A 12,039-nucleotide genomic window follows, 5' to 3' on the forward strand; every position below is an offset into this window, starting at 1 on the left:
CATTTATTCAGATCAGAACAGGTAAGATTGTTTCTAGTGAGCAGCAGCACAGTGGCAAGGAAAAACTCCCTAGAAGAAAGGAAGAAACCACTAGAGGAACCAAAAAGCAAAACATGAATTGCACTACTAACTTTAGGAATACAGTACAGTCAGTGAAATACCTCAGTCCTTAATTGGACCAACTCTGTCTAACATTGTTAACAGCATTTGCAGCTTGGGGTTATGTCAACAGGAGCTGAGTTTATCCACATATTCCAGGTAAACATTAACCTGGTGGGGCTTTAGAAAAGCCCACCAACCTGTTACTGCCCCTATATAAAATAAATATCACTCTCTCTTAATACTGTTCTCACTCTCTCTGGCAATAGTGACAGACAGGACTCCTGTTCTATTAAATTCAGAGGCTTGCCGGTGTGGGCTATGATTATGCCCCACATGGCACCCTAAAAGTAGTGCACTATATAGGGAATAAGGTGCCATTTGGTGACGCGTCACTGTGGGTCATGGTTCCTGAGTAAACACTTAAAGTTGTGCAATTATTTACCGACACCATGAAGCTGTTTCAGGTTGCAAATCTGCGCTTTCCCTTTCCGTATCTCAGACTCCTCTCACCTTGGAATTTCCTCCTCTGCAGGTAGACTAATATTGACTTTAAACTGGCCTATCAACAGCTGCGAAGGTTGATCAGCATCACTGCATCTAGTCCGCCTGTTTGTATAGTAGGGCCTATCTCTCATTTTGTCAGGCACGTTCAATTTGTAGCGGATTCATCTTTAGCGAGTCGCGACAGAGAGAGATCGAGGTGCGGTATCTGCGACTGCCTCCACTCCTCGGGCCGGTAGAGTTGGAGAAAGTGAAAGGAGTGGCCGTGCACCTGTCAGACCAGTTAGGGACACATGACTGCAGAATAATTTGCCTGAGTTGGTGTCCTTTGTCGAGATACAAGACGGAAAGGATGTCGGAGCCAGCGACGAATCCTGCGGCGACAGCATTCCCAGCGCCGACGATATCGTTGCCATTGGGACTACAAATATTGAGGACGTACTCCGGTGCTCTGATCTGCTTGGAAATTGTGAGTGTCGCATCTCTATTTCTGACTACGAGTGTTGTAAGCAAATGCATCACCGGTGGTAAGATAAGATTCTGGTTACACCCTTGTTTGAAGTAGGCCTAATTGGGAAACTGCGGTCTAATCGATAGTCTTTATTAATTCTACTTAGTTCATTTTGTTCAGTTGAGCTTTAGGATTTGCTTTTTCATCGTCTTATCATCGTACAGTTAGTTATGTATACCAGTATCAGAGGCGCCAGGCAGGGCGCCTCATAGTAATGGATACTCAGGGAGGAAAAGGTGTAGATTCACGCGCAGAGCGCGGCAGGTATTTATTTCGCCTTGGCAAAAGGCAGGAATCGTGGTCACAGGCATGCAATGGTCATACACAGGTAGTAGGCAAACAGACAGGAGAATCAAAAACAAATCACATCTGCGCTTTCAGGCAGGAGAATCAAAAACAAATCACATCTGCGCTTTCCCTTTCCCTAGGACTGAAGGCTATATAACTGGTTCTCACAAACGAGCTAGAAAAAGGCTGAGTAGAGTCAAAACAAACAATACCTCACAAGGCACAAACATTACATTTTAGACATTTACATTTTAGTCATTTAGCAGACGCTCTTATCCAGAGCGACTTACAGTTAGAGTGCATTCCTTTTTTTTTCAATGTATTTTTTTTTCAAACAGAATGAACTGAACTAAATAAGGAGCTAATGAGACCAGATGAGTAACTAACACAGGTGAAATCAATGAACAAAAATTAAAGACAGGGCTACATTCAAGAACACAAAGAAACAGGGCTACGTTCAAGAACACAAGGTTGACTAAGAAAATAATACAGAACCTTACAACTTGGGCCGTGTTTTATTAACGGCATATAGGCAACTCCCTATTGTACAATCTGATAGTGCAGTAGTGATAAGCAACTGAACATACTGTACTCAGTATGGCCCCGTGTAGCTCAGTTGGTAGAGCATGGCGTTTGCAACGCCAGGGTTGTGGGTTCGATTCCCACGGGGGGCCAGTATGAAAAAATTTATGCACTCACTAAATGTAAGTTGCTCTGGATAAGAGCGTCTGCTAAATGACGTAAATGTCATTGTGAAGTAAATGACAAAATAGATACAACTGTTCTCCAGCTAAGTCTTATAGCAGTGTGCTATTAGGCCTATAAATACTCTGTGTTCTGTTCAATAACAGCCTACTCCTTTTCACAAATGGAAATCAAACCCTGTGTCAGGCCTAGGACGCATTTTAAATAAACTGACGTTCATGTCATGATCAGATCACACAGTCTGGTCAAACAGTCTTGAAATTGTTAAGCATGTATTATGTCACAAATATCAATCAGTCTCGCATATGATGACTTGTCTAACAAATCTTCTCCATTCGGTTCTTCCAGATATTTGGAGGGCTGGTATGGATCCTGGTGGCCTCCTCCAACGTGCCCGTGCCCCTGCTACAGGGCTGGGTGATGTTTGTCTCTCTCACCATGTTCTTCTGTTCCACCGTGTACCTCCTCCTCTTCCTCCTGGGCTTGGCTGACAGGATCAACACTGACTGGAACTTTATGGTGAGTCTAGTGACAAGGCTTACCCAAGGAACACTTCACAAAAACAACTCATTCTTGGTAAACAGGTTGGAGCACTGAAAAACCGGCAGAGATACAGATCTTCTTACAATCATATATACACAGGTAAACTGACATTTCGACGTCACATGACGTCTTTATCAGAGGTAGAGTCTTCCTGGTCTGTTTGGTTTATCACTTCAGGACTGTCCAACTCCAGTCTTCCTGGTCTGTTTGGTTTATCACTTCAGGGCTGTCCAACTCCAGTCTTCCTGGTCTGTTTGGTTTATCACTTCAGGGCTGTCCAACTCCAGTCTTCCTGGTCTGTTTGGTTTATCACTTCAGGGCTGTCCAACTCCAGTCTTCCTGGTCTGCTTGGTTTATCACTTCAGGGCTGTCCAACTCCAGTCTTCCTGGTCTGCTTGGTTTATCACTTCAGGGCTGTCCAACTCCAGTCCTGGAGAGCTACTGGTTGGTGCAGGGTTTAGTTCCACTAACACAATTCAAATGATAAACAAATAGTAGTCTTCAGTCTGGACATTTGCTATTTGAATCCGATGAATTGGAGATCCCCTGCAAATCAAGCACAATAGCTTAGAATAATCAGGCTACGTGTTCTTCAGGAGCCACATTCAAATGCTGCAGACGCCATGGCAGTTCCCCCTAACTCCTGAAAGGATGTTCAATTCAGTAACATGTCACTACAGGTGTAGAACAATCCCGCTCTGTGATAGTCCTAATTACAGTACAGAGTATGTCACCACACCTAATGAGTATGATCTCATCACAACTTTAGTCATGAGGGTGCCTCTACAGATGCAGGTATCAAAACTGACCAGAAACACTGAAACATTAGAGAGCTTGCTCTACTAGTCTGTCAAGAAACTTAAAGCCATGTAACTGTATAATAACAGGGTAGAGCCTAGTGCACATTATAACGGCAAGGACGCATTGCATGTGGTGGGTGAGCCATCATGTAAAACCGTCTTCAGTCATTCATTTATTGAAAAACAACAGTCTTAGGAAGGCAGTAAGACAAGCAGACAGACAGACAGACAGACAGACAGACAGACAGACAGACAGACAGACAGGCAGGCAGGCAGGCAGGCAGGCAGGCAGGCAGGCAGGCAGGCATAGGCAGACAGATAGACAGACAGGCAGCCCCAGTTAGTGTTGTGCCAGTCAGTCCTCACACTGGCCCTGATCCCAGCTCTGCTGTTACTGCTACTGGCCCTGATCCCAGCTCTGCTGTTAATGCTACTGGCCCTGATCCCAGCTCTGCTGTTACTGCTACTGGCCCTGATCCCAGCTCTGCTGTTAATGCTACTGGCCCTGATCCCAGCTCTGCTGTTACTGCTACTGGCCCTGATCCCAGCTCTGCTGTTAATGCTACTGGCCCTGATCCCACCTCTGCTGTTACTGCTACTGGCCCTGATCCCAGCTCTGCTGTTAATGCTACTGGCCCTGATCCCAGCTCTGCTGTTAATGCTACTGGCCCTGATCCCAGCTCTGCTGTTACTGCTACTGGCCCTGATCCCAGCTCTGCTGTTACTGCTACTGGCCCTGATCCCAGCTCTGCTGTTACTGCTACTGGCCCTGATCCCAGCTCTGCTGTTACTGCTACTGGCCCTGATCCCAGCTCTGCTGTTACTGCTACTGGCCCTGATCCCAGCTCTGCTGTTAATGCTACTGGCCCTGATCCCAGCTCTGCTGTTAATGCTACTGGCCCTGATCCCAGCTCTGCTGTTAATGCTACTGGCCCTGATCCCAGCTCTGCTGTTAATGCTACTGGCCCTGATCCCAGCTCTGCTGTTAATGCTACTGGCCCTGATCCCAGCTCTGCTGTTAATGCTACTGGCCCTGATCCCAGCTCTGCTGTTACTGCTACTGGCCCTGATCCCAGCTCTGCTGTTACTGCTACTGGCCCTGATCCCAGCTCTGCTGTTACTGCTACTGGCCCTGATCCCAGCTCTGCTGTTACTGCTACTGGCCCTGATCCCAGCTCTGCTGTTAATGCTACTGGCCCTGATCCCAGCTCTGCTGTTACTGCTACTGGCCCTGATCCCAGCTCTGCTGTTACTGCTACTGGCCCTGATCCCAGCTCTGCTGTTACTGCTACTGGCCCTGATCCCAGCTCTGCTGTTAATGCTACTGGCCCTGATCCCAGCTCTGCTGTTAATGCTACTGTGCTTAATGTATCCACAATGCTTTTTCCACATGTATTAACACTTTCATATTTTAGTGATATTTCTGCCATTTAGCAGACGCTTTTATCCAAAACGATTTTGCCACACTTACACATTAACTGCTAATGACTGACTGCACTAGAGGTTGACTTGAAGGGTACTGACCTCAGTACAAGCTGCAGTACAGTACTGACACTGGGTGCGTCCCAAATGGCCCAGGTCAAAAGTAGTGCACTATATAGGGAATAGAGTACCATTTGGGACGTAGCCACAGACGGGCCTCAGACCCACCAGGCTCCAGTTCTTCTCGTAAATGTAGTCATGCGTGTGTGTGTGTGTGTGTGTGTTGTCATCTCACAGACAATGAGAAAACATAGCTTGTGACACAGCCACTGAGGGAATAGTGAGCTCACACCAGACAATGGCCAGTCTGTGGGCCCTGAGTCCCCATTGTCAACAGAACAGAGTCAGTGGCTGCGTTCGAAATTGCACCCTATTCATAGGGCTCAGCTCAAAAGTAGGTCAAAAGTAGTGCACTATATAGGGAATAGGGTGCAATTTCGGAGGCAGCCAGTCTCTTACTGTAACCCCCCTATCTCTCTGTTGACATTGTAAACTAAACACTGTGAACTGAGTCCTCAGACAAGGCTGAATCAAGGGTGACTTTCTTTTGAATCGGTGGTACTGGAATAGTAGCACTAACTCTTTAAATTAGTGTTTCGTAATACTGCTCATGGGACCAAAGTGGTGCCAATTTGTTTTTTTGCCCTAGCACTACACACCTGTTTCCAATAATCAACAAGAAACTTTCCTGAAATAAATGTGCTTGATTGCTAGTCTTTTAAGTATTTATCAAAGACTGTGGATAAATTAAGATGTCCCACTCAGGCCGTTTACCATTGGGAAAAAATGGTCAGTTCCGGTCTGCTTAAGGTGGTGACTCTCCCATAGGCACCAATGCTTTAGCAGCTGGGACTGGTCTGCTTAGTTCATTGACTGTATATGAACCAGAAAAAACTAGAGAGTGGGATGTCTTGCGTCCTATTCCATCTCTGGTATTTATGGTTGTGAAATAGTAGTGGTAGTAGTGATAGTGGTAGTAGTGATAGTGGTAATGGTAGTAGTAGTAGTGGTAATGGTAGTAGTAGTAGTGATAGTGGTAATGGTAGTAGTAGTGGTAATAGTAGTAGTAGTAGTGGTAATGGTAGTGGTAGTGGTAGTGACAGCAGCAGTAGTGGTAGTGGTAATGGTAGTAGTAGTAGTGGTAATGGTAGTAGTAGTAGTGGTAGTGGTAATGGTAGTAGTAGTAGTAGTGACAGTAGTAGTAGTAGTAGTAGTAATGACAGCAGTAGTAATGGTAGTAGTAGTCAAACCTTTAATTAGTAGAATCAGTTGTGTAATGCTATATCAAAAAACAAGGACCTTTGGGACCATTATTACAAAACCCTTCTTTAAAGGTTAGACCCTAGGCTATAACTTGGTTAACAAGATGTCTCCAAACTAAGCAACATTAACTACACAACAACGTTACCTTAGCTCAGCGATGGGCAACTCCAGTCCTCGGAGGCCTGATTGGGGTCACACTTTTTACCCAGCCATATAGCCAACACACCTGATTTAAACTAATTGCATTGTAAACTGAAGACCATGATTAGTTGATTATTGGAGTCAGGTGTGTTTTTAGGGCAAAGGACTGGAGTTGCTCATTCCTGCCTTAGCTACATTTGTTTATTAGCATGGTATAAGATATCCTAAATGCACACGTGATTTTCCCAATCCATTCAATGAGACCTGACTACTCTCAATCCATATTATAACCCTCTCTTTCCGTCTTTATTGCAGGATATGTTCTACCACTTCACAGCACTGCTGTTCTACTTCAGTGCCTTGGTGCTGGAGGCTGCTGTTACAGCTGCCAGAGGGGTCAACAGTACCACTAACAGCTCCATATCAGGATGTATAACAGCCCCTAGTGGGAATATACTCACCTTCCTGGACAACAGACAATACAGTATTAACGTGGCAGCTACGGTAAGTGTACACCTTCACAAAATGTCAAGGCTTTCTGTAATGCAAATGATGGGGTTTACTGATCAGACCGGTGTTTCAATTCAAATACTTCATACTGTATAAATACTTCATACTGTATGTGCCTGTGTGAGTTTACCTGGATTAAGAAACCAATGGAAAAGTCCCAGAACTGCAAACCCTGCCCATCTACAATAGGAAAACCAGCCACGTCGCGGACACCGACGTCTTGCTCCCAGACAAGCTAAACACCTTCTTCGCCCGCTTTGAGGATAACACAGTGCCACCGACGCGGCCAGCTACCAAGGACTGTGGGCTCTGGTTCTCCGTGGCCGATGTGAGTAAGACATTTAAACGTGTTAACCCCTGGGTCTCAACCCCGCCCTGTGCAATTGGGTCCTGGACTTCCTGACGGGCCGCCCCCAGGTGGTGAAGGTAGGAAACAACATCTCCACTTCGCTGATCCTCAACACTGGGGCGTGCTCAGCCCCCTCCTGTACTCCCTGTTCATCCATGACTGCGTGGCCAAGCACGCCTCCAACTCAATCATCAAGTTTGCAGACGACACAACAGTAGTAAGCTTGATTACCAACAATGACGAGACCGCCTACAGGGAGGAGGTGAGGGCTCTGGGAGTGTGGTGTCAGGAAAATAACCTCGCACTCAACATCAACAAACAAAGGAGATGATCGTGGACTTCAAGAAACAGCAGATGGTGCACCCCCCTATCCACATCGACGGGACAGCAGTGGAGAAGGTGGAAAGTTTTAAGTTCCTCGGCATACATATCACTGACAAACTGAAATGGTCCACCCACACAGTGTGGTGAAGAAGGTGAAACTGAGCCTCTCCAACCTCAGGAGGCTGAAGAAATTTGGCCTGTCACCTAAAACCCTCAAAAACTTTTACAGATGCACAATTGAGAGCATCATGTCGGGCTGTATCACCACCTGGTACGGCAACTGCAACGGCCACAACCGTAGGGCTCTCCAGAGGGTGGTGCAGTCTGCACAACGCATCACCTCACCGGGGGCAAACTAACTGCCCTCCAGGACACCTACAGCACCCGATGTCACAGGAAGGCCAAAAAGATAATCAAAGACAACTACCACCCGAGCCACTGCCTGTTCACCCCGCTATCATCCAGAAGGCGAGGTCAGTACAGGTGCATCAAAGCTGTGACCGAGGGACTGAAAAACAGCTTCTATCTCAAGGCCATCAGACTTTTAAACAGCCATCACAAGCACAGAGAGGCTGCTGCCTACATACAGATTTGAAAATCACTTGTCACTTTAATAATGCCACTTTAATAATGTTTACATATCTTGCATTACCCATCTCATATGTATATACTGTATTCTATACTGTCTATTGCATCGTAGCCTATGCCACTCTGATAATGACATTGCTCATCCATGTATTTATATATTCTTATTCCATTCCTTTACTTAGATTTGTGTGTATTATGTTTTTGTTGTGGAACTGTTAGATGTTTTCATTCTTCTAGTATTTGAAACCCAGGTCTGTTACTGCTATAACATGGTGATGTTTTATTGTTTTAGTATTTGAAACCCAGGTCTGTTACTGCTGTAACATGGGGATGTTTTATTGTTTTAGTATTTGAAACCCAGGTCTGTTACTGCTGTAACATGGGGATGTTTTTGGAGCCTTGGTGAGGTAGTAGTAGTATTACATTTAATCAGTGTTCAACTGTTGAGAGTTGAACGGATGTTGTGCTTCGACCTGACAGCAGCCTGCATTTCTGTATTGGTAGCTCCTACACTGCACAAAGCTATTTCAGAATGGAACACCACGTTACCAAGGAGACCAAACAAAAAGCTCTGTAGGAAACTCCTAATCTAAGTCAATGTTTTTTAGTAATTAGAGCTGTAGGCCTATGCATTCCATGAGTTAATGTTTGCCCATTGTTCTCCTGATTCTTCTCTATACTACTAGTTGGTTCACTGATATACCGTTGTGATGTTGTTGTTGCTGCAATGTATAACTGCTGGTATTACATTAGGTGTCATTGCTCAAGGCTTTCTGTGAGTTAGCCTAACCTTTGTTGTCCTGGTTCTCCTCTAGATATTTGCCTTTGTGGTGACACTCTGCTACGCCTGCAGTTTGTTCATGGGCTTCAGGAGGTGGAAGATGTGATGTGACACAGAAGAAAGAAAACAAAACCGTTACATTATTACAGTTCAAACTCCGACCATACTGTCAAGACATTGTCACATTGTCTGTTTATTACATGTGTATAACAACATTGTTTAAAGAGAATTTCTGTATAGTGATATTTGCATCAAGTTTATATTTCTTGCTATGAGATCAAGACAGAGCACTTTGTTGTATCTCTCATGTAATAAGAGCACATCAGGAGTTATGGTTAGGTTACCAGATGTTGTATTTCATATATTAGTCCTTGGTTTCTGAGGCCAACATGTTTTAATTCTGTGATCAATATTGTAGATTTTATTTATTAGTGTTTGATTCCTTGTAAAATAATTAAACCCTGGATCAGAAGAAACCTATAACTGATTAAATAACAATAATGTGATGCTATAGTTATATTTTCCCCTTGTAGAATGTCTAACTTTTTAGACTTTTTAGAGCAACATGGAAAACTATGTTAAACATACTACATAGCAAAATTATCATAATAATCACTTAATGAAATTGTGTGACTCCTTTCTGGAATATATATTTTATGTATATTTTTGTGATTTCTGAAATGCATTTTTACAAATAAATAACTTTTCTTACCTTGTTGATACAACTTGTATTTTTGTATTTGGCCAGTTTAGCAGGGCTTCACCAGAAGGGGGAACTATTCTCACAAAGACTGTTTTTAGCGGGGAGAGTTAGTGGCTTATCAGCCCTGCTGATTATTCACGAGCCAGTTCCAATGCATGTCCCAGAGTTTAAATACATAGGCTACTGTAGGTGGTTGGAGCAGATGCCTTTGTTGTCAGTTGAAGGGAAAGGAACGTTGCCGCTACCTCTCTGTCCAACCAAGGTGCATGAACTGAGGAGCAGTCTGAACTGAAGAGGAGATTCCTCTTGGAGGACAGTGTCAGTTGATGAAAGCGCTTCGGCCTTTGGCCTTCATCAGGGTTTTTGGTGTCAGTTGATGAAAGCGCTTCGGCCTTTGGCCTTCATCAGGGTTTTTGGTGTCAGTTGATGAAAGCGCTTCGGCCTTTGGCCTTCATCAGGGTTTTTGGTGTCAGTTGATGAATATCTTCAGTTCAGACATGATTCAAGGTTTAATACAATATTAACTACAGTAATTACAGTGCATTCAGCAGTCAAGTCAGTTATTCCTACAACAGAGGGAAATACAATCAATCAGTGGGTCTGTGGTAAGCCTAGATGTCGGTGAATGCATTAAATACCCTATTGAAGCAGCCTACAGTGAAATTCCTGGGCTCCATATCAGACAAATTAGCCCATAATCTTATACCCATAAGGAGGACTAAGATGAATGTGTCTACACGTGGGGGAAATATCTCAGGTTACATCCCAAATGGCACCCTATTCCCTATATAGTGCACTTATTTTGACCTGGGCCCTGGTTGGTAGAGCATGGCACTTGCAACGCCAGGGTTTTGGGTTGGATTCCCAAGGTGGGCCAGTATGAAAAAGTAAGAAAATGTAAGTCGCTCTGGATAAGAGCGTCTGCTAAATGACTAAAATGTCAAATGTAGTGCACTACATGTAGGTAGGGAGTAATATAGTACCATCTGTAGGGAGTAATAGGGTACCATCTGTAGGGAGTAATATAGTACCATCTGTAGGGAGTAATAGGGTACCATCTGTAGGGAGTAATAGAGTACCATCTGTAGGGAGTAATATAGTACCATCTGTAGGGAGTAATAGGGTACCATCTGTAGGGAGTAATAGGGTACCATCTGTAGGGAGTAATAGGGTACCATCTGTAGGGAGTAATAGGGTACCATCTGTAGGGAGTAATAGGGTACCATCTGTAGGGAGTAATAGGGTACCATCTGTAGGGAGTAATAGAGTACCATCTGTAGGGAGTAATAGGGTACCATCTGTAGGGAGTAATAGGGTACCATCTGTAGGGAGTAATAGGGTACCATCTGTAGGGAGTAATAGAGTACCATCTGTAGGGAGTAATAGGGTACCATCTGTAGGGAGTAATAGAGTACCATCTGTAGGGAGTAATAGAGTACCATCTGTAGGGAGTAATAGAGTACCATCTGTAGGGAGTAATAGAGTACCATCTGTAGGGAGTAATAGAGTACCATCTGTAGGGAGTAATAGAGTACCATCTGTAGGGAGTAATAGGGTACCATCTGTAGGGAGTAATAGGGTACCATCTGTAGGGAGTAATAGGGTACCATTTGGGACACAGCCCCATACTTGGGGGGAAACTTAGGAACCTCTCAGATATGTGCAACCTATGGCATTGACAGTGTGTTGTCAATTTTAACACACCTCCACATTTTTGACCTCTGTGGCTTCTCTGACCCACATTAGATGTAAGCAAAAGCCTATAGTCTGTCTTCTGAACCGTTCTATGTGTGTTGTGGCAGTTTAGGCCTAACTAAGGGGCTCTTTTCCATCATAACAAGTCAAGTATGGACCTCACTTTGTGCACAGGGGGATTGTCATGCTGAAACAGGAAAGGGCCTTCTCCAAACTGTTACCACAAAGTTGGAAGCACGGAATCATCTAGAATGTCATTGTATTAAGATTTCCCTTCACTGGAACTAAAGGGCCTAGCCCGAACCATAAAAAACAGCCCCAGACCATTATTCCTCCCCCACCAAACTTTACAGTTGGCACGATGCATTGGGGCAGGTAGCGTTCTCCTGGCATCCGCCAAACCCAGATTCATCTTTCGGACTGTCAGATAGTGAAGCATGATTCATCACTCCAGAGAACGCTTTTCCACTGCTCCAGAGTCCAATGGCGGCGAGCTTTACACCACTCCAGCCGACGCTTGGCATTATGCATGGTGATCTTAGGCTTGTGTGCGGCTGTTCGGCCATGGAAACCCATTTCATGAAGCTCCCGACGAACAGTTATTGTGCTCACGTTGCTTCCAGAGGCAGTTTGGAACTCGGTAGTGAGTGTTGCAACCGAGGACAGACGGTTTTTACTTGTGACGTGCTTCAGCACTCGGCGGTCCCGTTCTGTGAGCTTGTGTGGCCTACTTGTTGGAAAGGTGGCATCCTA

General features: G+C 44.7%; 1 protein-coding gene across 1 annotated transcript; it reads left to right on the plus strand.

Moving 5' to 3' along the window:
• The first annotated feature begins 527 nt into the window (after positions 1–527).
• LOC121586067 (protein MAL2) lies at positions 528–9,606 on the plus strand. The gene is made up of 4 exons (XM_041902519.2): positions 528–1,072; positions 2,456–2,626; positions 6,652–6,840; positions 8,923–9,606. Exons 1-4 carry the CDS (start codon positions 956–958, stop codon positions 8,992–8,994), a joined length of 549 nt encoding a protein of 182 aa, XP_041758453.1. The 5' UTR covers positions 528–955; the 3' UTR covers positions 8,995–9,606.
• Positions 9,607–12,039: the final 2,433 nt, after the last annotated feature.

The sequence above is a fragment of the Coregonus clupeaformis genome, chromosome 17 (genome assembly GCF_020615455.1).
Source record: "Coregonus clupeaformis isolate EN_2021a chromosome 17, ASM2061545v1, whole genome shotgun sequence".
Lineage (NCBI taxonomy): Eukaryota > Metazoa > Chordata > Actinopteri > Salmoniformes > Salmonidae > Coregonus > Coregonus clupeaformis.

Coding starts and splice junctions, on each gene's coding strand:
- LOC121586067 (XM_041902519.2), top strand. CDS start 956: ATGTCGGAGCCAGCGACGAATCCTGCGGCGACAGCATTCCCAGCGCCG. Junction 1,073..2,455: donor CTCTGATCTGCTTGGAAATT/GTGAGTGTCGCA, acceptor CGGTTCTTCCAG/ATATTTGGAGGGCTGGTATG. Junction 6,841..8,922: donor GTATTAACGTGGCAGCTACG/GTAAGTGTACAC, acceptor GTTCTCCTCTAG/ATATTTGCCTTTGTGGTGAC.